The sequence below is a fragment of the Martes martes genome (assembly GCF_963455335.1).
Source record: "Martes martes genome assembly, chromosome: 4".
Taxonomy (NCBI): domain Eukaryota; kingdom Metazoa; phylum Chordata; class Mammalia; order Carnivora; family Mustelidae; genus Martes; species Martes martes.
Window position 1 is genome coordinate 164,759,897 of NC_137891.1, and position 26,703 is coordinate 164,786,599.

Genomic DNA, 26,703 nt, shown 5'->3' on the forward strand with positions numbered 1-26,703 from the left:
TGTGAGGCCACAGGGGAGGAGGAAGGCTGCAGGGTGTCCGGGGTCTTCTGTGACCCTTGTCCAGGAGCTGCAGGGAGCTTGGCTTTGGAATTGCTGAGACGAGGATGGTTTTGCTGAGAGTTCCTCTGCAGCCTTGGCCCATTTCCTTTCCTTGACTTTTCAGTAGGAGGGAGTTTGGCATGTGATTAAGAAACGCATCTTGCTCCTTTGCTGGCAAGAACTGAACCAACTACTGGGCCAGAAATGCTTTTCAGAAACATCACTCTGAAATCATTCTTTTGATCAGAGACCTGCTCAGAGCACTTTCTTCCCTTTACAAACTGGAACAGCAAAGAGTTTGAATGTTCTAGAAACTCATAGAAAGGATAAAGCCAGACATGTTTGAAAGCTCGTGAATGGAATTTTCTGATCAGCAGGGGAGCCTGTATTTTGGGGCCAAATGACACTCTGTCCAAATGGAATATTTTTAAACATGCCCTCTCAAGGGCTGGGAAACAATAGTTCATGTCTCAGCTGAGGCAATAATTGTCTGCTCCTGCTGAGTCAGGGACAGGAGAATAGCCGACAGGTACAACTCCACCCTCTGGTTTCTGTCTTTGTCCAGGGGACCTGATGGCGTGCAGCTTGAGAATGCTAACAGCAGTGTCGCCACTGTGACAGGGCTCCAAGTAGGAACCTATGTGTTCACCTTGACTGTCAAAGATGAGAGGAACCTGCAAAGCCAAAGTTCTGTGAATGTCATTGTCAAAGAAGGTACCTCCCTGCCCTTGGGTTGGTGCAGTCTCTGGGTCAGATACCTGAGGAATTGGGCATCTCCTTTTTTGGCAGCAGAAATTGACCAGAGATCAGGGGTGGCAGGGTAAACTGGGGAGAAGGGCAGCTGTTATGTGCTTCTAAAACAACCTTTAACTGGGAGTGAATGCAAGGTGAATTTTAACTTCTTGTCCCCCACCTTCCTTCTCAGTTGAATAGGGAAAGAATTTGTTTTTTTCTCCTTTGCATTTTTATTTTGCCTCCACTGCTAAGCCCTGGGGTTTCTGTGGTTCTCCTACTGGCTGCAGTGACACCTGCTGTCAGGCCTTAGAATGACTGTCATGCTCTGTAGTTTCCTGAGCTCCTCTGTGAGCCTGCGGACTGGATGCCAGCCCGAGGCAGGAGTCTGTGGGTTTGCTGAGGTTTGCAGGCCCAGACCGGCAGTGGCCCTGGGGGAGGGCTGTAAGCGGACGGGAGGCACGCGGGTCACTCCTGCTAGGGTGTCCGCGCTCAGCGGCTTGATGAGTAAACAAGGCTGCAGGTGGGGCCCAGGAGAAGAGAGGTCCTTTTTTCCCCCTCTCTCTCTGTTAGAGTATTAAGGAATAAAAGGTGTTGAAAAAAATAACATCTTTAGGTCATATTTTGAAGAGAATGTGTGGTATCAGCTACATGAAATCTAAAGTCTAAGGCTTTTTAGCCCAGTTGGGGTCTCTGTCTCTAGTCACCACATGCTTCCCGAGGAGACACATGAAACCCTTTCAGGGAAGCTGCTAGGCGGACCCAGGAGAAGACTCAGCCCTCTCTGCTGGATGATGTCAGAAGAACATTTCGCTGGGCCGGGTTTTATTACCATGGAGAGAGGGGAACCGAAGCCTGGTCTTCACTGAGTCCTAACCCCCAACTAATTGAAAGTTAGTTCATTGTCAAAAAAACCCCCCGCTCTGCTGTTAGGTGCTGGCATGGATAGGTGCTTATGATAGTTTTTTCCATTTCAGATACTTTTGATATTAATTTCCCCCTAAGCATCATGAAGAAGCATTCTTTCTTTTCCAGAATGTTATTTCACTGATATCTCTTTGGTTAGAAATGAACAAACCACCTGTAGCCAAGATAACTGGGAATGTAGTGATTACCTTGCCCACGGACACAGCAGAGCTGGATGGCTCCAAGTCCTCAGATGACAAGGGAATAGTCAGCTACCTCTGGACCCGAGATGAAGGGAGCCCAGCGGCAGGGGTAAGTGTCAGGAACCGGAGAGCTACACAGGGTCAAGGTGATGAGATGGGGAGAGGAGGATGAGCCAAACATTCCAGGATCTGTTTCAACATTGTTGGGGGGGGTCTCTTATGTCAAACCTGGATTGCCCTCTGAAATTCAGGGAACCCAAATGATTTGCCTAGCATTGCTCTGCAAGCTTTTTTTAAAAAGATTATTTATTTATTTATTTGACAGAGAGATCACAAGTAGGCAGAGAGGCAGGCAGAGAGAGAGGGGGACGCAGGCTCCCCACTGAGCAGAGAGCCTGATGCGGGGCTCGATCCCAGGAACCTAGGATCAGGACCTGAGCTGAATGGGATGCCCTAATCTTGCATCTGTGGGCTGCAAAGCTTTTACAAAGCAGGAGCTGCCCAGAGGGAGCTTAGTTATAACAGAAATAGCACCCAACCCCACAAAAGAAGTCTGGTTTTGCCCTTCCATGTAGCCAGTGTTGTTCAACCCCACAGGAGGTGCTAAATCACTCTGACCACCACCCAATCCTCTTTCTTTCGAACCTGGTTGAGGGCACCTACACATTTCACCTGCACGTGACTGATGCGAAGGGGGAGAGTGACATGGATCGGACTACCGTGGAGGTGAAGCCTGGTGAGTTCATTTAGCACTGGGACTGGCTGGGAGTGCTGGCCTAGCCCAGCAGGACCTCAGACCTGGGCCCCTTTCCCCCGGTGAGGACAGAGACAGGTGGCAAAGCCAGCTTCTAAACACTCGAGAAACCCTGAGCTGAAAAATTCTTGGAGACTGTTTCAACAGTACCCCTCCTCCCCATGCAGGACTATGGACCCCTGCCCCACCCCCCATCTCCGATGGAGAAACTGAGACTCTCAGAGGGCAGGGCTTGCTCAGTGTCACACAACAGTTGTGTCAGAGTCAGGCCCTCATGCCCCTGGTCCAGCACTCCCTCCTGTCCCTGTGATGGATGAGAGAGGGCTCTGGGTGCTTCGGGAATCTGAGCACAGGAATAACTTGAGTCATGATGTCTCATCACCACCCAGCTGCAGAAAACAATTTATTTTTATAAGTTGAGCTTCAGGCTTTATCTGACAACCCAGGGAAGGTAAAGTAACTGGTATCCTTTACATTTTTCAGATTTGCAGAAATAAAATTTCTTTCTTAAATAGAACTGTGTTTATTTTGCTTTGAGGCTGATTTGGTATTAGGGAAGGAGTGAGTGTGGGGTGGGGTAGAGCTTTATAAATTCCTGAGCATCTGATGAGAAGGTATTAACTTTAAATCTACTGTTATATAGGCCAAGCTCATGTACAGAAGTCTTAGATGGGAAGGGATCTTGGCAGATCTTCTAGTCCTTGTCCTACCTCTATGAAGGACAACAGCCAAGACACTATAAAGTCTCTTCTGTGTTTAAAATCAGATCACAGATAGTCTACTAATTATGTAAATGATACATCAGGACAGGCAAATGGTGCATCCAATTATGGGAATAAGGTATTCTGAATAATCGCTTTTAACTTCCAAGTGCAGAGCAGTCTCTAGGACACAATCAGAAATGAAGGATAGTGGTCTCCCAGTTCTAGAGTTACAAGAACATTGTGCTCTGATACTGCTCTAGGGAAGTCCTTGTTTCTTGACCACCCGGATTTTTTGTGTGTTTACTGTCTTCAAACCTGTAGGGCTGATACATTTCCATTATCAGTAAGATTGTTGAGATGAACATTTTCCCTCCCATTGTTGTAGACAAAGCACAGCAAGTCATTGAAAATCAGATTGTGGAGAGATTGTAGATATCCCCCACTCAGCCTGGAGAGCTCAGCAAAGTCAACTGGGAAAAAGCTTTTATTATTATTATTATTAAAGATTTTATTTATTTGAGAGAGAGAGCAGGGGAAGGGGTAGAGGGCGAGAAACCTTTGTGCAGATTCCCCAGTGAGTGGGGAGCCTGATGCCTTCGTGACCTTGAGAGCATGACCTGAGCCAAACCAAGAGTTAGACGCTTAACCAACTGAGCCACCCCAGGCGCCCCAGGGCAGAAGCTTTTAGACCAGACCTTGAAGTGTTCTCTTCCCCACTCCCTTCACCAAACCTCTGGTCTCCCTGCTACGGCCCGATGCCCATCTCACGTGTGCTAGTTGTCAGAATGGCATAGAGCTCTCCACGCCAGCTCCCAATTGCATTACTGACAGTTCAGTCTAGTCCTTTTCCACTTGCAGGAGGTCAGTTGCATTCCCGAATGCTCTCAGTGCTTTCGATCCTGTGCCAGAATGGATGCACAGTGGCAGGTCTGTGTTCACTCTCCTCCTTCCAAAGCCATGACTGATCCACGTGCTTTCCAGATCCCAGGAAAAACCACCTGGTGGAGATCATCTTGGATGTCAACGTCAGTCAGCTAACTGAGAGGCTGAAGGGGATGTTCATCCGTCAGATTGGGGTCCTCCTGGGGGTGCTGGATTCCGACATCATTGTGCAAAAGATTCAGCCATACACGGAGCAGAGGTAGCTGGGCAATGAGCGGGGGGTGAAAAGGCAAGACCAGGGGCCCCCTGGGCTTCCCAATTGAGCTGAGAAGTAGTGTGGGTAGATAGAGAAGGGTGGGCTCTCTGACCAAGAACTGCTCGTGGTTTCTGTTCCTTGAATGAACTTGTCTCTTGTAGCACAGGTCACATACTCAGTATTAGATATTGTAGCAGGGTGTCAGGTACCAGGTCATAGTCTAGTAGGGAAGACAATCAGAATAAGCATGTAACATTAATACAGGGTGAATTTGACAGACTGGTATCACGGGGATACGGGCAAGGCCAATTAATTCTTCTAGAGGAGCAGGGGCAGGATGTGGTCCAAAGATTTTCTACTGAGCAAGCATAGAAAGACTTGGAGGAAATCTGTAATAGGGGAATAGCATGAGCCATGGTCCTGTGGTATGAAAGTACAGAGTTTCCTCTGGAAGAAGTCCTTCCTAGGACTTCTAGGAAGCACTTCCTAGGCCCCAGGACAAGGTGGGAGATGAGACCAGCTGTACAGATGGGCAACAGTCACAAGCAAGCCAAGGAGTTTAGTTTTTATAAAAGTTTGGGAAGGGGAGGACTCAAGTTTTATATGTGTGAAGTTTTTGTTTTGTTTTTGAAGCAAGGAAATTTGGTTTTTGTTTTGTTTTAGGAAGACCACTGCTGTGGAGGCTAAACCAAAATAGGGAGAGACGCAGGGTTGGGGAGCCTAGAACTAGTCTAGTAAAAAGGTAACAAAACCTAAGTTAAGGTCGTGGCAATGGAATAACAGAAGAGGAGAAGAAATGAAAAGAAAACAGAGGTAAATCGGAAGGACTTGGGGATCCTTTGGGAATGAAGCATCAAACCGAAGGCTTTAGGTTTGCATGCCTGGATAGATGATGGACCCATTTACTGAAGTTAGGGATTCAGAAGGAATCCGTTCAGAGAAAAGACAATGAGTTCAATTTTTTTTTATTTTTTTAAAAAGATTTTATTTATTTATTTGACAGACAGAGATCACAAGTAGGCAGAGAGGCAGGCAGAGAGAGAGAGGAGGAAGCAGGCTCCCCGCTGAGCAGAGAGCCCGATGCGGGGCTCGATCCCAGGGCCCTGGGACCATGACCTGAGCCGAAGGCAGAGGCTTTAACCCACTGAGCCACCCAGGCGCCCCTGAGTTCAATTTTGACTGTTGAATTTTGGGTGTCTCATGGGTGACATGTAGCGACATTTCATCAGACAGTGGCAAGTATAGGTTGGAACTTGGGGTGGGGAAAAAAGCCAGAGATAGGGAGTCACGGCACACAGGCAGGAATCAAAGCCATGAGGACAGATGAGTCACACTGGGGGAGTGTCCGGTGCGCCGGAGAACCCCAGTATTTAAAGAGGAAGCAAGGAAAGAAAAGCCAGCAAAGGAAACTGGGAACCAATAGTAGAGGCGGGAGGAAAAGCAGATGGGAGCAGTCTGCTGGCAGGTGGGGGCTGCCAAAGGATTCAGGTGCCACAGAGGAAGAGTATGGTGAGGACATAAAACAGGCTTTTGGCTTTTTGATTGGGAGATCATGAGAAGTACAGTGAGAGAATTTTACTTAGATGTTGGGGACAGAAGGCAAATTCATGTCGTGGTTGGAGGATACAGAGATGGTAAATATAACGAGGCTGGAGCTGAAGAGAAGATGGGAGGTTGAAAGAACACCTTTCAAGGACAGGAAATACTTGAGCACTTTTATAGACTGAGGGAAGGTGCAGAGGAAAAGTAGAAGGTAGAGGCTGGGCAGGTGGCTTCCAAATGGGGGCAGGTCTGCGGGCCCAGCTGTGGGCGGAGCAGCAGCAGCACTTTCTCTGGAGGGGGGAGGAAGGGCGGGCAGATGTGCTATAATGGATGGATTCTGAAGCACACAGGATGGCATCTGACAGCGTTGGTACCAGGTTGCTGGGTTTTGTCTCTGAAACTGGAGGCAAAGCCATCTGCTTTGAGGAGGTGAGAAGGAGGTGGGTAGCCTGAGGAAAATGGTAAAGGTTGGGAACAGGAGTTCCGGAAAAGGGTTTTGGCTTTGAGCAGTACTGAGGTCTCAGGCAAAGTTAGAGACAGGAGATTAGAGTGGCAGTTCCCAACTCCAGCTACATGACAGAACACCTGGAGGGTTTTTTTTTTAATTTTTATTTTTTAAATATCTTTTCAGTGTTCCAGAATTCATTGTTTATGCACCACACCCAGTGCTCCATGCAATCCGTGCCCTCCACAATACCCACCACCAGGATCACCCAACCTCCCTCCCCCCACCCCTCCGGAATGCTCAGATTATTTTTCAGAGTCCACAGTCTTGCACGGTTCGTCTCCCCACACCTGGAGTTTTTACTGAATATGCTTTTAGCTGAGCCTCACCCCCCGAGACTGGGATTCATTTGGTCCGGAGTGAGGTCTGGGCACCTGAGACCTCAGAGCTCTCTACATGCACACAGTCGGGGCTCACTGGGTCAGAGCGTGATGACGAGGGCTTTCTCTTTAAGCTCTGCTGCCTGCCTGCAAGTAGGAACAGGGCAAGTGGCTGCTTGGATTGACCCGAGCTGGTGGGGATTGGGGCAGACGCAATGCTAATTCGTGAGCAGGTGTGCGGCTGGAAGTGTCCCAGAAGGGTTTGCTGGCACACTTACCCTCACTGCATCTGGAAGAGGATGCAGGATCACAGTGGTTCTGGGTTTCTGGCTTGGACTGATTGGCCTAGTTGAGGAATTCAGGAGGAGGATGGGCGTGCAGGGAATATGCGACAGTGGGAAAGAACACAGGATTGACACCAGACAAACCTGTCAGTGTCAGCTCTGGGATGATGAACAAGGCACTTTCCCTCTCTGAACCTGCTGTGCACTTGTAAAAATGCTAGTCCCCTTTTATAGGATTGTTACTGAGAATTAAATAAGAGGATGTTTATACAGTCCCTACCACACAGAGAATGCTCAGTTGGTGCTTATTTTAAGTTTGAGACCTGTTGGATTGGAAGTGCCTGAGAGAGAAATGGGGTGGGTATTCTAGCAAGCTTTTGTAGATGTGGTCATTCAGGAGAGACAAGGAGAGAGGAGGTGAAGGTTTGAGGGTCACTGGTATAGAGAGAGAAATTGAAATTGTCAGCATGGATTAGGTAATTGGGAGAAAATAATGAGAAGTGAACCACAGATCCTTTATGGCAAAGGCTTGTTTCTAGATTCTGGAATTTATAATACCCCACTGTTTGTCTCGCCATGCAGCAAACTTACAGAAAGTCTTTTATGACAGTGCTTCCCAACCGTTTATGTCGTATCAACACAGGAAGCAATGCCATGTGTGGGGGCACTTTGGGGAAAATCGATGAGGCTGCTTTACTGGAAGGAACTGATCCAGGGCCTCCGGGTCCCAGCAGCCACCCTGTGTGCCAAGGGGATCGCTATCTTGGATGCACTTACAACCCAGTGTGACCCACTGATTGCAAAGTTTTGGCTGTGAGAGTAATGTGGAGTCATGGGCTCCCTGAAATGAAGACCGAGGCATAGAGAACAGACTTTGTGCCCACATAAATGTGAGGTCAAACATGGTCTGACAGAAAAGCAAACAGATTCTGGACATGGGGTAGCATAGTCTTGCACCAACCACACCACTGTGTAGGGTCTTTCTTGTTGCTGTTGTAGTAATGATCATTTGGCTGTTCTGATCCATGAATTATGCACTTTTTAAAAAGATTTTATTTATTTGTTTGAGAGAGCACGAGCAAGGAGCCTGATGCAGGGCTCGATCCCAGGACCCTGGGATCATGACCTGAGCTGAAGGCAGACGCTTAACCGACTGAGCCACACAGGTGCTCCCATGGATAATGCTTTGATGCTGTCCGACAGCAGACATTTTTCAGAGCACTGTGGTCTGTCTTACAGGTAACCTAGACACAAACGCAACAGCCCCACACTACAGTCTCAGCTGTTTAAAGGCTGGCAGCAGACATGTAGTAACCAAACAAATCCCCGTTTTCCTGACCTCCAGTGACTGGTTTGGAATAGGTCCTCTTGTGAGCTGGGACAGCTTAGGCCATTTCTGAAAGTGTAGGTTTTGGAGTCAGACATCTCAGCGTTGGATTTGGCTCTGCCATGATTAACTCTGTGACCTTTGGCAAGTTACTTAACCCTCCCGAGCCCGTACTGTCCTCTGTGAAAGGAGAGGACACGGAGAGCAGCTTTCTTGCTGGCTCGCCGGGGGGAGAAGGAATCTAGGACTTGGCCCAGTGTCCAGCACAGTGCACGGTGCTCTGTAGCGAATATAGCTGCCGCTGCTGGCCACGGCTTCCACTCATTCACACTGTCGTGTGTCTCTGCAGCACCAAGATGGTATTTTTTGTTCAAAACGAGCCTCCCCACCAGATCTTCAAAGGCCATGAGGTGGCAGCGATGCTCAAGAGTGAGCTGCGGAAGCAAAAAGCAGACTTTCTGATATTCAGAGCTCTGGAAATCAATACTGTCAGTGAGTAATCCTGGGCAGCTGGGAAGAAGAGCCTACCCAGTGTGCACAGCTCCCCGCAGCCCCGCTGTCCTCAGGCTTCCTCTCCTGTTTTTGAGGAGCACGGAGACAATCTCTTTGCTCCATCAGCAGTGTCCTGAAAGCATCCTGACTCGGTGCAGGGGTTCTTCACCTGGGTTCCATGGGCCCGCGAGACAGTGGTCAGAGGGGTTAGGAGCTTGAATACGAAAAAAATGGCGTCTTTATTTTCACCCACCTCTAACTGAAATCCATTACTTCCCGCTATTATGAAGGTAGGCAAATCCCCCAGTAGTATTAACTGAACCTGTGACTTTTAAGGCAGTAGAAATCACAGGTAATTTCATAGCACATTACATGACGAAACGTCATTTTTACTCATCATTACTTCAAAATTATGGCAGTTCTTAGACCCGCTGCTAGATCTGGTTACTTTATGTTTTCATAAAGACACACATATATTATTAGCTTAAAACTATATTCTTAAATATTTCAAAAACATGTGCAATATCATTGCTTTCCTTCATAATACTGTGTATTTTATTTTGGCATTAATGTGATGCACAGAAGGGGTCTGTGGGCGCTGAGAGATTAAGAACTTCCCACAGGGAGCCGCAGCAAAGCAGGACAGCTGGACTGTGCCAGTGGCCTTGCTCCCTGCTGCTGGCTGATCTGCCCATGACCATCACCGTGGCCCGGTGGCATGCATGCCGGCAGAGGCCCCCAGGCAGGGGCACCGCAGACCGCACGGCAGGGGTGCCTTCCGTCCTCATGTGCGCTGGCAGCCCTTGGGCTAGCCCTGACTCCTGTCCCCCCCTCCCCTTTCCCACTGCTTTCAGCGTGCCAGTTGAACTGTTCTGACCATGGCCACTGTGATTCATTCACCAAACGCTGTATCTGTGACCCTTTCTGGATGGAGAACTTCATCAAGGTGCAGCTGAGGGATGGAGACAGCAACTGTGGTGAGTCTTCTGCTCGGCACTGTGCCAGTGGCTTTGGCGCTGAACGTAGTTCTGAGTTGAGCAGGTGGGTGGTGGTGTTTCCGAGGCAGATGAGCAAGCGAGGAGAACTCTGTGTATGTTCTGTTTGCAGAGGACTTTTACTTCCTTCCTCCACGCTGCTCCAGGTTAGAGCAGAATTCTGCAGCGGGCTTATACGAAGAAGCAGGCTTAAGTTCGACCGAGTGCAAACTGCAGCCTAGGTCCGATCAGCTGCACGGCCTCCTTTTTGGAGTGCCTCTGTGCGGCAGCCCAGTGGGAGCCCTCAGGTTTCTGGGTGCCCCAGCCCCGAGAAAGCTCCTTACAGCCTGCCCCTCTGCCCCACGGGCTCAGCAGGGACAGTGTAGGAGGTTGAAAGCTTCAGCTACGTACAGCTGCAAGGTCTCCCCTGCGCTGGGCTGCTGTGGGGCTGCCTTGTCCGCAGAGCCAAGCCACCTGCCGAGGCTGGGGCACCCCAGGCCGCCCTCCTGGCCTCTGTCTTCACAGCCCTCTCCATTTTGTTTCTCTTGGCAGAGTGGAGCGTGTTGTATGTTATCATTGCTTCCTTTGTCATTGTCGTTGCCCTGGGAATCCTGTCCTGGACGGTGATCTGTTGTTGTAAGAGGTAAGATGGAGTCTTTTCGGAAATTCATTAAAGCTTCTAGTTGTGTACTCATTAGGGAGGTATCTGGCATCTTCCACATGGAAGACACTGAGTCTTGGCATCCCTTGCTTCCTGTCATGGCCTCAGGCAGGTGCAAAAAGGCTTTCGTCACCCTCTCCCACTCCTGAGGACCGGGGTGCACTCCCTCAGCCAAGTGGCTGTCACTGTACCGATTTGCAGCCTGGGAAGTGTGGCCATGACCAGGGTGGGAGCAGGAGGGCCTGTCTGTGCACCTGGCTCACCTCTCTAGGGCTGTGTTTCTACTCCACACCTGCCTCAACACATGAGCTTTCAATTCTTTTGCCCTTCTTTCTAGTTGGGATTCATGTGTCTACATGTTTCCACATATTTGTGGACTTAGGTTAGTCATGATTAAACGTTCAGGCTGTTTTTGTTTGGAGTCTTCTTATCTAGTCTTATGGTATTTAGGGAATATTTATTAGATGTTTTTTCATTATTAATGATAAGTATGATTTCTGCATTACTTCGTGCCAAGTACCAGGATGATATTTTGTAGATAGTTTTTTTTTTTTTTTTTAAATGCATATAACCCCCTTTTCTCATCTCACAGCTAAGGAAATGTAGGCTCAGGAAAATGGCCTCACCTGTCCATGGACACACAGTTAATTAGTAGCAGAGCTGAGATTTAACCTGCAATTTAACTGCACATAAAACATAGAAAGTGAAAGCCATTTTAAAAAATTACCACCATTAATAGCTTGGTTTAATGCTTTCCTCCACGCTCTACCCCTCAAGCGTCAGTTTCTTGTTCTCTTGATTAATAGGGAGAAACGGAGCGTGTCTGACTTCATGTTGCTTCCCTTCCCTTGCTGCCCTGACCTACAGCTTAGGCACCTGTGCTGAGCCCTGCACATAGGCATGCCAATCACTGACATTTACAAAACTGCTTTTTTACCTGAAACCTACCTACCTACCTCAAGAAGATAAGTACATATAGAAATGCCTGTGCTGTGTTTAAGATTCACAGGCTGATTCCTACAGAGATCAACTGACCAAGGACAAAGTTCCACAGCCTTCTTGGACGTCTGCAGATATCAGTCACTTTTTGACTCCAGCCTCCTCTCACTTCCCCCTTTACATAAAAGCAGCTCAAATCTCAGGCTGGGGAAAATGGTTCTATGGGATAGGCATCTACCATCTCCTCATTTTGTTGGCTTTCTGAGTCAAGTTGCTTTTCTTGCCCCAAGCGTCTTTCCCCTCGGCTGTCGTGTGGGGCGCATGGAGAGCTTGTACTCCATTACGGCTGTGTTTTGTTTGTTTGTTTTTTAAAATTGCATTTTAATTTTTTATTTTAATAAACATTTAATGTATTTTTATCCCCAGGGGTACAGGTCTGTTTTAACCAATCTCTGCTTCCTTGCACTGTGCAGCGGTGACTCCTTGGTCAGATAGTCATAGTTCCCTTCCCTTCCCAGAATTGGTGAGGAGTATGTGAAGAACCAGTCACAGCTGCCACCTTCCCTCAGCTGGGAAGCACAGGGGAAAAAAGTCTTCCTGTTAGGCAGCTCGCAGGGGACAGGGCGCTCTCTGTAGTCTGGCCATCACCCTGTGTTGAGCTACCTGAGTCTCACACAGAACCCCCTTCTTCTTTTTTTTTTTAAAAGATTTTATTTATTTATTTGACAGAGATCACAAGTAGTCAGAGAGGCAGGCAGAGAGAGAGGAGGAAGCAGGCTCCCCGCGGAGCAGAGAGCCTGATGTGGGGCTCGATCCCAGGACCCTGGGATCATGACCTGAGCTGAAGGCAGAGGCTTTAACTCACTGCGCCACCCAAGCACCCCCAGAACCCCCTTCTTGAGCAGCGGTGGGGATTGTGTTTTTCAGGCAGAAAGGAAAACCCAAGAGGAAAAGCAAGTACAAGATCCTGGATGCCACAGATCAGGAGAGTCTGGAACTGAAGCCAACCTCCCGAGCAGGTAGTGGCCCTTGGGGTTGGGGGTGGGGCCTCTAGATTCATGCACTCTCCCTATGAAGAGCTGCCATCGTTAGTTCCCTCCTAAATCTGTCCCTAACAGTTGTTCCTTCTGGAAAAGTGTTTTGTCTATTGCTTGATGAAGGTGGAGGGCTGACCTGGCACCACCCTGGCAGAAGCCGTGTGCTGGATAAGCTCTGAGCTGGGGCCGCTTCTCAAGATTGCTTCACTTTGCCGAGTGACTCAGCCTCTTGCTCTTGTTGGCCTGCTCATTTGCCTCAGGGTTCCCTCCTGGCTTTCAGCTTCTCAGGCGGCCCCCGGTAGTCAGGCCTAGGGACCTGGGTCTCTTAGGCCTTAACCAGTCTGTCCTTTCGGGCAGACAGTAAGGTGAGGCAGCTCTCCAGATGTCCTCCTCCGTGGGCCTTCCTCTCCCATCTTCTTCTAGCCAGTATTTGGCAGACACACAGGCTCTGCTGCTGTCCCACAGCAGGCGGGAGGGCAGCTTGCCTGCTGGCTCCGGTGCGTGGGGGCCATCTGTCCGGTGCTTCCCACCCAAGTATCACCAACTGCGCCAGCTTTGAGGTGGCTTCGTGAGGGTGTGGGCAGGGGCGCCCTTCCTTGGCCTGGTGTCGTCGGCAAGGTTTCTGTACACCGAGGCCCTGGCAGGCATCGAGTATCTGTGGGCCTCTAGGTAGAGCTATTCCTAAACACTTGGCAAGCAGAACTGTTCTTAGACAAAGTACGAAACAGCACTCATAGTTAAAGCTTTATATTAGGAGAGGCGGAAGGGGAGTACAAAGCGTTCCAAGACACAAGCTCTGCCCTCGGCATTCCAGGCTACAGAGGGAGCAAAGGCAACATCAGAAGAAAACAAATGCTCTCAGGCGGTCTGGGCCTGCACCCGGGCAGCTGCATTCGGGAAGTCTGCGGGGTGGCACCTGGAGGTGGTGTGGGGCTCCTCAGGCAGGAGAGGGGTCTGGGGGTAAAAACATGCACAGTCCACCCTCCGCGTAGCAGCCAAGGTTGTTTTCACATGACTCCCAAAGGTTCCCCCACCCCTTGAAATCCTTCAGTGGCTGACTTTGGGTCTGGCCGATGTGGCCTTGGGTGACCTTTCATCTGTTTGCTTCTCTGAGATCTTCCTCCTTGTTGACCTCTCTCTTCCTCAGCGAATTCTGCTGGTTCGTATTTCTGTCCAGAAAGCTCCTTCTCATCCCTCCCTTAACCTGCTCACGTTGTGCTCATCTCTCTGCCACGTGTCTGTTTTGGCATTTCTCTCCCTGTATGATACTAGTTACGTGCGTGTCCCCTTACCAGTCAGTGAAATCGCTGAGGGCAGGGACTGTGTCTTACTCCTCAGTGCACATGGATTGAGACCACTGTGTGCCAGGCCCTCTGCCGGACACGGGTGACGTTACGGTGAGCCCACCAACAGACTGCTCCTGTGCAGCTTCTCCCAGACAGACACGAAACACATGGCCTCACAACTATACAGAATGTGGTAATAAAAGGTCTTCACAGGAACATAAAGAACGCTTGAACTGAGACTCAGGGAGGAGTAGGCGTTAGCCACAAAAGGACTCAGAAAGAGCAGTTCAGGCAAAGGAGCAGAGTCGGTAAAGGCCCAGCTGGTGGAAGGCGCGGAGGGCATCTGAGGAAGTAGAAGGTGACCTACTGGACATGGCGAGCACAGGGTCAGTGCTGCGCAGGTGAGCAGGGACCTGGCTATGCGCAGCTATGCACAATAGGGAGCCACGGGCAACTTTTTAAGGAGGTAAATGTTGTTTGACTTACATCTTTAAAAACCCTAACTGCTACATGAGGGAACTGGAGAGGCAAGAATGGGTGAAAGGATTCGATGGAGTGTCCTAATGGTGGAGAGGTGATGACGTAAGGAGAGGCCCAGAGATTCCAGGTGCCTTTGCAGGGAAGACGTGATGCACTTCAGAGCGTGCTGGCCAAGGGGTATGGAAGAAAAGCAAACGTGCAGTCTGGTCCCTGAGCTGCTGCTTTGAGAACGTGTGGACTGGGTGGTACTGGAGAGGAAGTGCTGGAGAAGAGTAGTGTTTAGTTAGGACCCTTGTGAATGGGGCTGAGGAAATGAGGCTGGAAGACTGACAAGGACCAAAGTGTAAAAGCGCTGAAAATCAGCCAAAGGAGTTAAGAATTCTGACGGTGACGAGAAGTGTCATCTTGAAAGTGCTGACTTAGGAAAATCAGTCTAGTGGATGCCAGCAGGGAGATTTTTGCAGTGGTCTAAGAGGGAGGTGACGATGACTCAACCAGCATGGGGTCAAGAGGATGGAGGGACAGGAAAGGTCAGGGCTGACTTCTGACCTGAGGGACAGAGAATGATTCCATAGACAGAATTAAGGCATTGGAACAGTGATAGCTTGGGTAAGAAAAGATGAATTTAGTTGAACTCAGAATGGCTGAACTCCCAAGCATCAGTGTAGGAATCTTCTAGATACTGATGAGGGTCAACACAAAAGTATCCTCCTTCTGGGGAGGATACTGAGGGACAAAAGAAGAGTCCAGAGCTGAAGAGCCCAAGAAGGACCATCAGTGAGGGAGGGGGGCATCATTAGGGAATGGTCAGGAGTGTCTGCTGCTGCAGAAGACAGAGAGAATGTTTCCACGATCACTAGAGAAGTTTCTGGTCATCTAAAGAGCTGGAGTAGGATGGGGACTGGCAGCAAAGGGAAATGTAGATTGTTTAGGCAGTGAGTACGCGGTGAGGAAATGGACCGTGACTACTGAGAAGTCCTTTACAAGTGGAGCAGTGAGTTGTGGAGAAGCAGAGTGGGGCTGGAGGGCAAGGCTTCAGGCAGAAATGAAGATAGAGGTGAGGCTCCAGAGGAGGAGAGAGGGAGTGGGGGGAAAGGGGAGGGTGGGGGATACAGGGAGTTACTTTGGCAAGGCAGCGTGGAGGGAAAGGCTGGGGGAGGGCATGAGAAAGTGCTGGATTGAAGAGGCAACATGCAAAGGAGCCAGATGTCCAGTGAAAGGGGGTTGTGGCAAGGGAAAGCCCCATGGTGGCCAGTTGCATCTGGGTCACCAGGGTGAGACCAGAGGACAGCCAGGAGGGCCCTTCTGTGCAGGAAGTGTGTAGCTGAGGGAGCAGTGAGAGTCCCTGGGCGTTTGGGCTTATGCAGCTAACCGGGCTGAAGCCCCGCTCTCGTCCTAGACTTGGCCCATGAGTGAGTGCAACCCAGAGTAGAGCCACTAGCAGGACAGGGAGAATGGGATTCAAGCCTGTCAGCATAAGCCTTTAATGGGAGTTCAGCCCGAAGCGTGGATTTAGCAGGCCATGTTGGTGTGTGGAGGTGAGCGGGCATCGACCCTGTCTGCTGGGAGCCAGGCTGAGCTTGGAAGAGGGGTCTCTGGGGAGCTGGAGCGCCCAAGGCCCCCAGGCAGGGCTTGAGGGATGACCACCCTCAGGAGACCTGGTTTACATTCAGCAACTGTGGTTCTGGGGTTTGTTTCGCTATTTTATTGACTTTTCAAAGCTTTCTATTGAAGCATATTAGATTGAAGCATATGAAATTACGGGTATTTGACTCTCTGACCTTTAAAAATGGTGGGGTTTTTTTTGTGGTTCAGTCTAACGTGTACAGAAGATCGTAAGGACAGCTTGATGGGTTTTCGACAAGTGAACATACCCATATAATCCACCCCCTTTCTTTCCAGTCACTGCGTTCCCCCTGCCAACTTCCTTCTACCATCTTGGAGTGGTTTATGTAAATGGAGTCACTGCATTTGGCCCCTTCCACTCACCATTACATTTACGACGTTCACATGTGCTGTTAGGTAGAGCACGAGTCTGTTCTTTCCCTGCTGTGTCGTTTCCGCTGTGTGAATGTCTTTGGCGGATATACGGTCGTCAGGCAATTGAATTCTTTCCGTTTTTGGCTGTTATGAGGAGTGCCACTGCAAATGCACTGGTCCATGCCCAGCTTGTACTGTTTAGTGGGGGAAATCGCTCAGTTCTCCAGGCAGAGCAGGAGTTCGTGTGGGCAGGTTCGTGTGAGTGCCGTCTACTGTGGAGCCAGGCACGGGTTCCTGTCCTCGGCAGCCGTGAGGGAAGGAGGGCTCGGGACCAGCTTTGAGAAAGGGAAGCTTCATGTGGGCCCTTGGAGGGGCCTGCCCCCCCCCAGGACAGAAGGAGAAGGATATTTCAGCTGCAGGGGCAGAGCTGGGGTTTGGAGGACCTTGACTCTTACATTTGCCACTGTCCTCCACCACACTGGAGAAGCTCAGGGTGCTGGTGTCAGCTTTATGTCATTCTGCCCAGAATGACGTGAAAATATTCTGAGAATCCTGAGAAACACTCCTTCAGAGTTTCGGGGGATCTGGGTGGGCCCAGGGGGAAGGGAGAGTGATTGTTGGATACGGGGGTTCAAACACACCTCACCTGTCTGGTCACCTTTTTAAGAAAGGAGGTAGTTTAGCTCCAGGGTGGGTGGTGTGGGGCCAGAAGCACTGCCACGCTGGATCCTCGCCCTGGGCATGTCCCGCTCCTTGTTCTGCTGGCTCTGCCTGCCTTTGGCTTTTTCTGGCACAGCTTCTGCAGCCTTAGGGATGACACAGAATGAAGGTGACTCCAATGGCTTGCAGAATCTCAAGCATCTTTTCTGACCTCGGGTGTTCCTTATGGGTCCTTGTTTATGTGTTCTGATGAACTGATGGCTTGGGACTGTGTCTGGGAGTCCTGGTACTCCAGTCAGGCGCTCTCAGTAGGAGCGACCTCTCGGAGGCATGGCCCTGCTCTCCACCTCCCATACCCACACCGTGGAGCCGGAGCAAACCCCTCTGGGGCATGAGGCTGTATCCTCCCTCGGTGTGGGGAACTCGGGCAGGTCCTTTGCCATCCACGCTGAGCCAGGACATGGTGAAAAGTTCCTCCTCTAGAGCTGACCTCTTGTGCTTTCCTGCCTCCTGTGGGAATTCCATCCTGTTCATGAGGTGAGATGATAAAACATTCCACATTTCAACGAGGAGAACGTTGTTGGGTGGCACTAAGTGGAGCTAACAGATACTGGAGGTCAGGAATCCACACTGCGCCCCAGGTCTGTTGGTCCCATCTACTCACTGTGTGACTTTCCTGAAGGAACTGTTCCAGCTAACCAGGACTGGGACAAGGACTCAGGGAGCCCGTCGCAGCCTGGAGAGACGGCACGGACATTCCGTCCCTCTGCTTCTCTTCAGGCTGGGAGAAGGGTGCAGGGCCTGGCTCAAGCAGAGGAGGGTGTGTGCTCCTGACCCTGGATTCGGTTTCTTGCAGGCAGCAAACAGAAAGGCCCAATGCTGAGCAGCAGCCTGATGCGCTCCGAGTCGGAGCTGGACAGCGATGATGCCATCTTCACGTGGCCAGACCGAGAGAAGGGCAAACTCCTGCATGGTCAGAATGGTTCCGTGCCCAACGGGCAGACCCCACTCAAGGCCAGGAGCCCACGGGAGGAAATCTTGTAGCCACCTGGTCTGCTTCCTCAGGGTAGGGGTGGGCAGTGCCAGGGTCCAGAGCATTGCTGGGCTGGTCCTCAGACCTCCCATGTGTGGGCAGCGTTCTTCCAGCGTCTGCTGGTCACTCCACCCTATCCCCTCCACCAGAGCTGCTGGTACTTGAATCCAGAGACATTCTCCAGGAACCCTGAATGAAGCTGTGAACGAAGAGGTTTCCTCTTTAAACCCTTCTGGTAGCCCCACCCCCACCCCACCGTCCTCACCTCAGGGCCTCCTTTCTTGCAAACCCCTCCCTGCTCCAAGGACCATCCAGGCAGCTCCCAGCCTCCTCTCTGGCTCCCTGCCCAGAGTGTTGCTGCTCCCAGGGTGCCTGCACAGCGAGGCTGGGCTGTGCCCCCAACACCTGGCTGTAGAACCAAGCATTCCCAGCCTCCAGCTCCCAGGCCTGTCTGTGGGCATGTTCTTTGTTCCCTTCTTTGGGACAGAATGCACCCCTTCGCTAGGTCTGGAGGAAGTGGCACCCCCGTCCTCACCACTGATGTGGGTGTCTGGCCGAGATTCCAGGAGGACTGGCTGTTTCAGGAATGGGGAGGGACCCCTCTGGCTGCACTGTTGTGTCAGACAGGGGGTGGGCCACAGACATGTCCCTTCCTCCTCCTGACCGGCACTTCAGGGCTCAGCCCCCCCCCCCACCCTGAGCCAGCAGGAGACAGTCACATGCTGACTGGAAGGTGACGGCATGAGCACATGTGTGTGGCTGCCCCACCGCGGGTCCTCTGTGTCCACCTATGTCTTCTCTGTGTGTCCCTTGCATGTGTGTGTCAGAATGTGCGCGCATCAGCTCCTCATAGGGCTCTCGGCTACTTGCAAGGCAACTTTGACCTGGACAGACTTTTAGCTCCTTGGAACAGAGACTTCCTGAACCCCTCTGGCCCTGTCACCGGTTCCTCAGCCATGTTCTGAGTGTTGAGGAACAGGAGCTTCGGGGGAGTGACTTTTTGGGAAGAAACTTAGTTTACACTACTGCACTACTGTCTGTTGTGAGATGATTAAACATGCTATTTAATTGTACGCGTGCCTGCCAGGTGTGCTGCGTCGCTGACCTGTACCATGGGTCCAGTCATCTGCACATCCCGGTGATGCGGTGGCTTCCAGGAAGCAGGCTGCAGGCCTAGCATCGCCAGTGCGTATGGCCGATGGTGCTGGAATTCTGCCTCAGCTGCTGCTGGCTGGGCGGAGGAGTGCACGCTCCTGGCCCTCTGCCGGCTAGCTGCTCCTCTCTAGCTCTCAGGGAGGCAGGTTTTCTGTCCTCTTCTCCGTACCTTCTGTTAACACAAAAATGATTCATTCCCCCACCCCCTTGGCCAAGCAGGGGATTCAAAGTGTCCTGATGCCCAGGGTGTAGACTTGAGACTGCTGGGCCCCTGCACTTCCCTTTAGGATTTCCAAAGCAGTAAGGGCAGCCTTGTGCCCCTGGAACACTGCAGTGTTCGCGGAGCAGCCTGCACAGAATGGGGGTGGGGGAAGAGGGTTGGTGTACAGTTTTGGGACTCCCAGGAAAGGGAGGGGAGGGGACAGTGGCATTCATACTGTACCCAAGGCCCTGTGTACAAAAACCCACTGGGGGTGGGCAGTATTGGCTCTGTTTTTCCAGATTCAGAAACTGAGGCATAGCAAGAAGTAACTCAGTCCACATACAATGAATGACAGAATTAGAACTCGGGCCCTGCAGTCTATTTGGTCTCCATCAAAATCCCCTGGGAGGTCTGACACTGTGGGGTCCCAACTGCAGAATTTCTGACTGAGAAGGTCTGCAGTGGAAGAGGAGAATGTGCCTTTCTACCAGGTTCCCAGGGGATGCTCTGCTGCTGGTCCAGGGACCACACCTGGGAGAACCACTGGGTCTAAAGGCGCAATATTTAGTGCAGCATCAACAGGGGCAACAGCTGTCCCATCCTGAAGGTGGTCGGAGGTCATCGGAGAAGCCAAAGCTCAAACTGCTCCAGGATGGGTGTATGGGCTTCCTCAGTTGTGCAGGTCAGGCTACACGGGAGGAGGCAGAGGGGCAGGTGACCAGGACCTGGAGAGCTGAGTGTGACAGAAAAGCTGTAAAGAATTCAGGAAGAACTACAGGATTTGACCACTTACTGGCTTTGTAGATTTTTCCTGTTCTGGCAGGTGAGTAGGGCTCATTTCTATATCTAACTAACCTCAGCCACAGCTCACTGAGGATATGCCTCCATCTCAGAACTGAATAAATAAAAAGGGCAAAATCCAGGAACTGATGCTGCTATCCTCCATTTGCCTCCAGCTCAGGAGCACTGAAATACCCCTTCAGCATTACAAAAGCACCCATGTCCTTTTACTCATTGTCCTGTTGCTAGTCCCTAGCACAGTGGCTGGTCCACACTTCACAGTGTGCCTGTGAGGAGCACAGGCTAACACAGAGGGTGGGAGATGTGGTTCCTCAAAGGGAAATGGCAGCCAAACAAGGGAAAAGATGGCAGATCTCATCACTGCTGAGCTGAGCTGAGCTGTCACCCGAGGAGGACACAGCCCACTAAGTTCCCAGTAATATTACTTAGGGAGTAGAATAAAGAGAAGGAATTAAAATACCAACAGTAACAAAAAATGGGGGGGGGGGCCTGGGGATCAAGTAATGACTGAAATTAAAGTAAGCTAAGATCCTTCCATAGGAGGACAGTAAAAAATGATGATTAGCTTTAGAGTTTAAGTCATGTATTCATGTTTTAAGTACTGAGAAAGCCACTGGGAACTAGAATGTGTAACATCTACACCAGACAAGGGGAGAAAAAAAATTAAGAATATGTCAATCAATGAAACTAAATACAGGAAAGACGGGGAAAAAAGCATTAAAAATGTGACACTTAAATGGGCAAAAGCTATCAGACTGGGTATTAAAACCACCACCACCACCACCACTTCCAAACAGAAGTTAATAGATTGAATATATTTGTAAAACTATATAAGAGAGACACCTAAAATATAACTGAAAGATTGTGTGTGTGGGGGAGATAGTAAGTTATACCACGGGCTTTGGCTCCTATTAAGACAATGAAGTGGCATAGGCTCTGGCTCCCTTCCCCAGAATCTACCAAAAATCCCTCCCAAATCCTGTAAAAACCCCTAGGAGACTGAAGGTCATCATAAACTGGGAGGTAGGGCAGTCCAAAAGCTCTGCTGGGATGAAAAGGGATGGGCTTGTGATGCCTGGGAGGCTCAGCTGGTTAAGTGTCTGCCTTCGGCTCAGGTGGTGATCCCAGGGTCCTGGGATGGAGTCCTGCATTGGGCTCCTTGCTCAGTGAGGAGCCTGCTGTTCCCCCTGCTTGTGGTCCCTTCTCTATATCTCTGACAAATAAAATCTTGAAAAGAAAAGGGATGGGCTAGGCTACTCTTGGGATTAAAAAAACTTCTCCAAAGCCCCATGGCTGGTAGATGACAGCTAGGAAGTTGCTGCTTCTTCCTAAGGATCTGAAGGTAAATCTTTGAACACCTACTGGTGGGAGCGGTCAACAGTGACTATGAGGTATCTGGAGGTCAATACTTTCCCCTTCTTAAGCTCACTGGGACAGGACAGAGCCTGGCCCCTGGCCCCGGCCTTTCATCAGTAAATGTCACCAGACAGGAGCTGGTGCTGTGAAGGAACATGAGGAGCTTATAGGCCAAAGTAACCAGATGCTGCCTGAGGAGTACAATCCTCAGCCTCCAAAGACAGCAAACTAAACATACACACTGGCAAAGAACTAAAAATAAAGCAAAATAAATGTACAGGGAAATATTAGCCATATGAAACAGGAACAAGAACCACACTGGAGGGGCGCCTGGGTGGCTCAGTGGGTTAAAGCCTCTGCCTTCGGCTCAGGTCATGATCCTGGGGTCCTGGGATTGGCATTGGGCTCTCTGCATAGCAGGGGCATAGTAGTACTGCCAACATCTGAGTAACTGGGAGTCCTCGAAGAAAAGGGGAAAAGTGCACGAGGAAATATCTGAAGATATGACAAACTGACCACAATTAACAATGAAAGAATTCATGGATGAAAAGGTAGGGAAATGTACAAACAGAAACACTATAGTAAAAGACATTTAAGACCATCTAAGAAAAGCAAAAACCCTGAAAGCTCCCAGAGAGAAACAGCAGATCAATTACAAAGAGAAAAGAACCAGACTGACATCAGGTTTCTTAACAGTATCCTTAAGTGAGAGACAAAGAATCACATTTCCAAAAAGCTAAAGGAAAAGAACTTTGAACTCAAAATTCCTATCAAGACAAACTCATTTAAGCATGAGAATGTAATAAAAAATATTCTCAGGGCACCTGGCTGGCTCAGTCAGTGGAGCATGTGACTCAGTCTTGGGGCTGTGAGTTCAAGCCCCACAATGGGGGCAAAGTTTACTTAAAACAAAAAACAAGAAACACAAAACACAAAAAACCCCAAACTCTCAGGAATACAAAGCTTCAGAATTTTTCACAAAAGATCCATTTAAAAAATACTCTTGGAAGAAGCAGTACAATATGAAAAATAAATTTAGACATGAGAAGAGCTATAGGAAGTAAAAGTGAGCAAATAAAATACTCTGGCAAAGTTTGTAATCTGCAACAGCTAGGGCCAATGGAATACAAAATGAAGTATATCAACAATCTAAAATCAAAACTCCAAAGAGTACCAACTTGGTACAGTTGGGAAGTCCAAAGGAACGTAAAAGTGTAATAGTCTTACTAGGAAGATTTACTTGGTAGTTACACCAATTGGCGGGTGGTGGTAAACAGAAATGATTAGTATTGAGTAAAATCAATAAAAATAAAATGGGAATGTATTACTACTTTTAAACAGGTAGAAGAAAATTTTCCATTGCTACTCAATGGAAAGCAAGGGGGAAAGAGTACAGTACCTAAACTCTGAAATACCAGCAGAAATAGGTCAGTTGGGAAGATGGCGGAGTAGGAGGGCCCTAAACTTGCCTCCTCCCACAGATGCAAAACACTCACATCAATATAAATAACGCAGAAAAACGATCCAAAGCCTGGCAGAACAAACTCCACAACTAAAGGAAGAGAAGGGGCCACACTGAAGAAGGTAGCCAGGGTGCAGAGAAGGGGTGGGGGGTGGTGGTGAAAAGACTCACATCAGGCAGCCCATGATCAGGGAGGATGAATCTCTGTAATATTTGCCTTTGAAAGCAACAGGGACAGAATTTTGTGAGTTCTCACAATCAGAGGGATTTAAAGCCTAGGATTTTTTAAAAAAATATTTTATTTATTTGACAGAGATCATAAGCGGGCAAAGATGGGTGGGCGGGGGGGGGGGGAGCAGGCTCCCTGCTGAGCAGAGAGCCCTATGCGAGGCTTGATTCCAGGACGCTGAGATCATGACCTGAGCCGAAGGCAGACGCTTAACCCACTGAGCCACCCAGGCACCCCTAAAGCCTAGGATTTTAAAACTCTGCATGCTCAGCTCTTAGGAGAGCCTGCCTGCAGGGCCTTAGAAAGCAGAGTCCCCACCCTTGAGAGAGCACAGCCCGTGCAAAAACAGCATGGATGCAGCAGTTTCAAAAAAACACCAGGTGTAGATGGGAGGGTGAGTGATTTGCTAATCTTAGAGCAGGGCCTGGAAGAACAAGGATCATAGAAAGATGCCTCCAGGAACAAAGAAGCTGGCAGGCACCATTTCCTTCCCTCACACCCCAGCATAAACCCAACCAGCAGCGATCCTGCCCTGATACTTTACCTAAATTCCTTGCACCAACATTCCCCACCCCTCCTCACTTCTGTGTATCTGCCCTTCTCGGTGACACTCACCATAAGTCTTGGTGGTTCCGGTCCCACTCCAAAAGACCAGTGCAAACCCTGCCAAAGTATCTCCTGACTCCTGTTTTATGGGACCTCTGGAGGTGGTGGGATGGTGGGGGGGAGGAGGCATCAGGCCTCTTTTCCCAAGCAGACCACCACATACCTTGTTACAATGTGCCCCACCCCTGCTGGGGATCAAACACTGCCCACAATGGTCAAAAAGAACCTCTGCACGCAGCTGGAATAAGGAAAAAGAGGCCAGACTCAACAGCAAAACACACACAACACACAGAGGAGATACTCCCTGAAGTGCTGGGCCCTGGGAAGCAGGGAACACAGCACTCTGCACTTCAGGGCACTAAGGGACCTCTTCTTCATAAGGCGATTATTGTTAAAAGCAAGAGTAGTTAACCTTCCTAACGCACAGAAACAGAAACACAAAGTTAGATGAAATGAGAAGACAGAAAAATATGTCCTAACTCAAGAACAGGACTAAACCACAGCAAGAGATGGAAGTAAAATGTATATAAGTAATATGCTTGATAGAGAATTTATAGCAATGATCATAAAGATACTCAATGAACATAAGAGTGGATGATATCAATGAGACCCCCTTAACACAGAAACAAAAAGAACCAACCGGACACCAAGAACACAGAGCATCTCAGAAGACAGAGAAAAGGAGGCAGAAAATTTATTTGAAGACGTAAGAGCTGAAAACTTCCCTAATCTGCAAAGGGAAACAGATACCCAATCCAGGAGGCTACCAGAGATACCCCTAAAACTTCAACCTGAGGAGGTCCACACCAAGAAACACACTAATTAAAATGGCAAAGAAAGGCACCTGGGTGGCTCAGTCGGTTAAGCATCTGCCTTCAGCTCAGGTCATGATCCTGGGGTTGAGCCCCGCATCAGGCTCCCTGCTTGTCGGAAAGCCTGCTTCTCCCTCTCCCTCTCCCACTGCTTGTGTGCCCTCTCTCACTGTGTCTCTCTCTGTCAAATAAATAAAATCTTTTAAATAAATAAATAAATAAATAAATAAGTAAGTAAAAATGGCAAAGAATAGGGGCGCCTGGATGGCTCAGTCAGATAAGCTTCTGCCTTTGGCTCAGGTCATGATCTCAGGGTTCTGGGATTGAGCCCCACATCAGGCTCCCTGCACAGCGGGGAGCCTGCTTCTCTCTCTCCCCCTGCTTGTGCGCTCTCTCTCCCCCTTTCTCTCTCCAATAAATAAAATCTTTTTAAAAATGGCAAGAAATACTGCTAAAGAAAAAAAAAATTAAAAGCAGCAAGAGAAAAGATGGCAGTTACATATAAGGTAAACTCCAGAGGTTATCAGGTTTTTTTCAGCAGAAATCCCGAGGGCCAGAAGGGAATGGTTTGATAGATTCGAAGGGCTGAAAGGGAAAAATCTACAGCCAAGAATTACTCTATCCAGTAAGGTTATCATTCAAAATAGGAGAGATAAATGTTTCTCAAATAAAAACTAAAGGAGTTCATGACCACTAAATGAGCCCTGAAAGAAATTAGTATTAAAGGGGACTCTAGGGGCACGTGGGTGTCTCAGTGGTTAAGCCTCTGCCTTCGGCTCAGGTCATGATCTCAGGGTCCTGGGATCAAGCCCCACATCGGGCTCTCTGCTCAGCAGGGAGCCTGTTTCCCTTCCTCTCTCTCTGCCTGCCTCTCTGCCTGCTCGTAATCTGTCAAATAAATAAATAAAATCTTTAAAAAATAAATAAATAAAAATTTTAAAAATAAAAATAAAGGGGACTCTAAGTGGAAAGACCCTAAGTGGAGTATAAAAAATAAAAATAAAAAAAACACAAAAAAGTAAAAGTAAGTATTTCTATAAAAATAAGTCAAGGGATTAATAAAAGGATGCAAATGACAACATATACCTAAAACATAGGGAGGAGTAGAGTAAAGAACAGGTTCAAATCTAAGCGACATCAACTTAATATAGACTACAATATATAGAAGATGTTACATCCAAACCTAATGATAACCAGAAATAAAAAACCAGTATTAGATATGCAAAGATATGCAAAGAATCAAGAGAAACAAATCCAAGTATACCACTAAAGAAAGCCAACAAATCATGAGAGCAAGATAAAAAAGAATCAGAGAAAAATCTATAGAAACAACTACAAAACAAGTAACAAAATGGCAATGAACACCTATCCATAACTACTTCGACTGTTAAGTGGACTAAACGCTTCAGTCAAAAGACAGAGTAACACAATGGATCAAAGGCCCACCTATATGATACCTATAAGCGACTCGTTTCAGACCTAAAAGATAACATAAGGAGGGGGAGAAACATTTATCATGTAAATGGATGTCAAAAGAAAGCTGAAGTAGCAATATTTATATCAGACAAAACAGACTTTAAAACAAAGACTGTTAACAAGAGACTAAGGACACTATATAATAATAAAGGGGACAACCAAACAAGAGGGTATAGTAATTGTAAATATTTATGCACACAAGATGGGAGCACTCATAGATATAAAACAGTTAATAACAAACAAAGGACATTACTGATAATACAATAATAGTAGGGGACTTTCACACCCCTCTTAAGTTGATGGGACATATCATCCACATAGAAAATGAACAAGGAAACAGTGGCTTTGAATGACACACTGGACCAGACAGATTTACACACCTATTCAGAACATCCGATCTTAAAACAGCAGAATACACATTCTTCTCACACAGAATATTCTTCAGAATAAATCATATATTAGGTCACAACACAAGGGTCGACAAATTAAAAAAAATTGAAGTCATACCATGCACCTTTTCTGATCACAATGCTACTAAACTAGAATCAACCAGAAGAAAAAATCCAGGAAGACCACCAATACATGGAGGTTAAATAACATGCTACTCA

At 48.7% G+C, this 26,703-nt stretch overlaps 1 protein-coding gene across 3 annotated transcripts in view; it reads left to right on the forward strand.

The window, feature by feature from the left end:
- KIAA0319L (KIAA0319 like) overlaps positions 1–19,069 on the forward strand; it is an 87,905-nt gene extending 68,836 nt beyond the window's left edge. For 2 of the 3 annotated variants that reach the window (XM_080800224.1, XM_080800223.1), the window contains 9 exons: positions 605–753; positions 1,838–1,989; positions 2,478–2,616; positions 4,320–4,479; positions 8,804–8,946; positions 9,801–9,923; positions 10,473–10,563; positions 12,448–12,539; positions 17,820–19,069. In XM_080800224.1, coding sequence (XP_080656350.1) covers positions 605–753; positions 1,838–1,989; positions 2,478–2,616; positions 4,320–4,479; positions 8,804–8,946; positions 9,801–9,923; positions 10,473–10,563; positions 12,448–12,539; positions 17,820–18,007 — 1,237 coding nt within the window. In that variant the 3' untranslated portion in view covers positions 18,008–19,069. Of the gene's footprint in view, positions 1–604; positions 754–1,837; positions 1,990–2,477; positions 2,617–4,319; positions 4,480–5,139; positions 5,314–8,803; positions 8,947–9,800; positions 9,924–10,472; positions 10,564–12,447; positions 12,540–17,819 lie in introns of those variants that run through there. The other variant, XM_080800225.1, reaches the window with a different exon arrangement.
- The last annotated feature ends 7,634 nt before the right edge of the window (positions 19,070–26,703 follow it).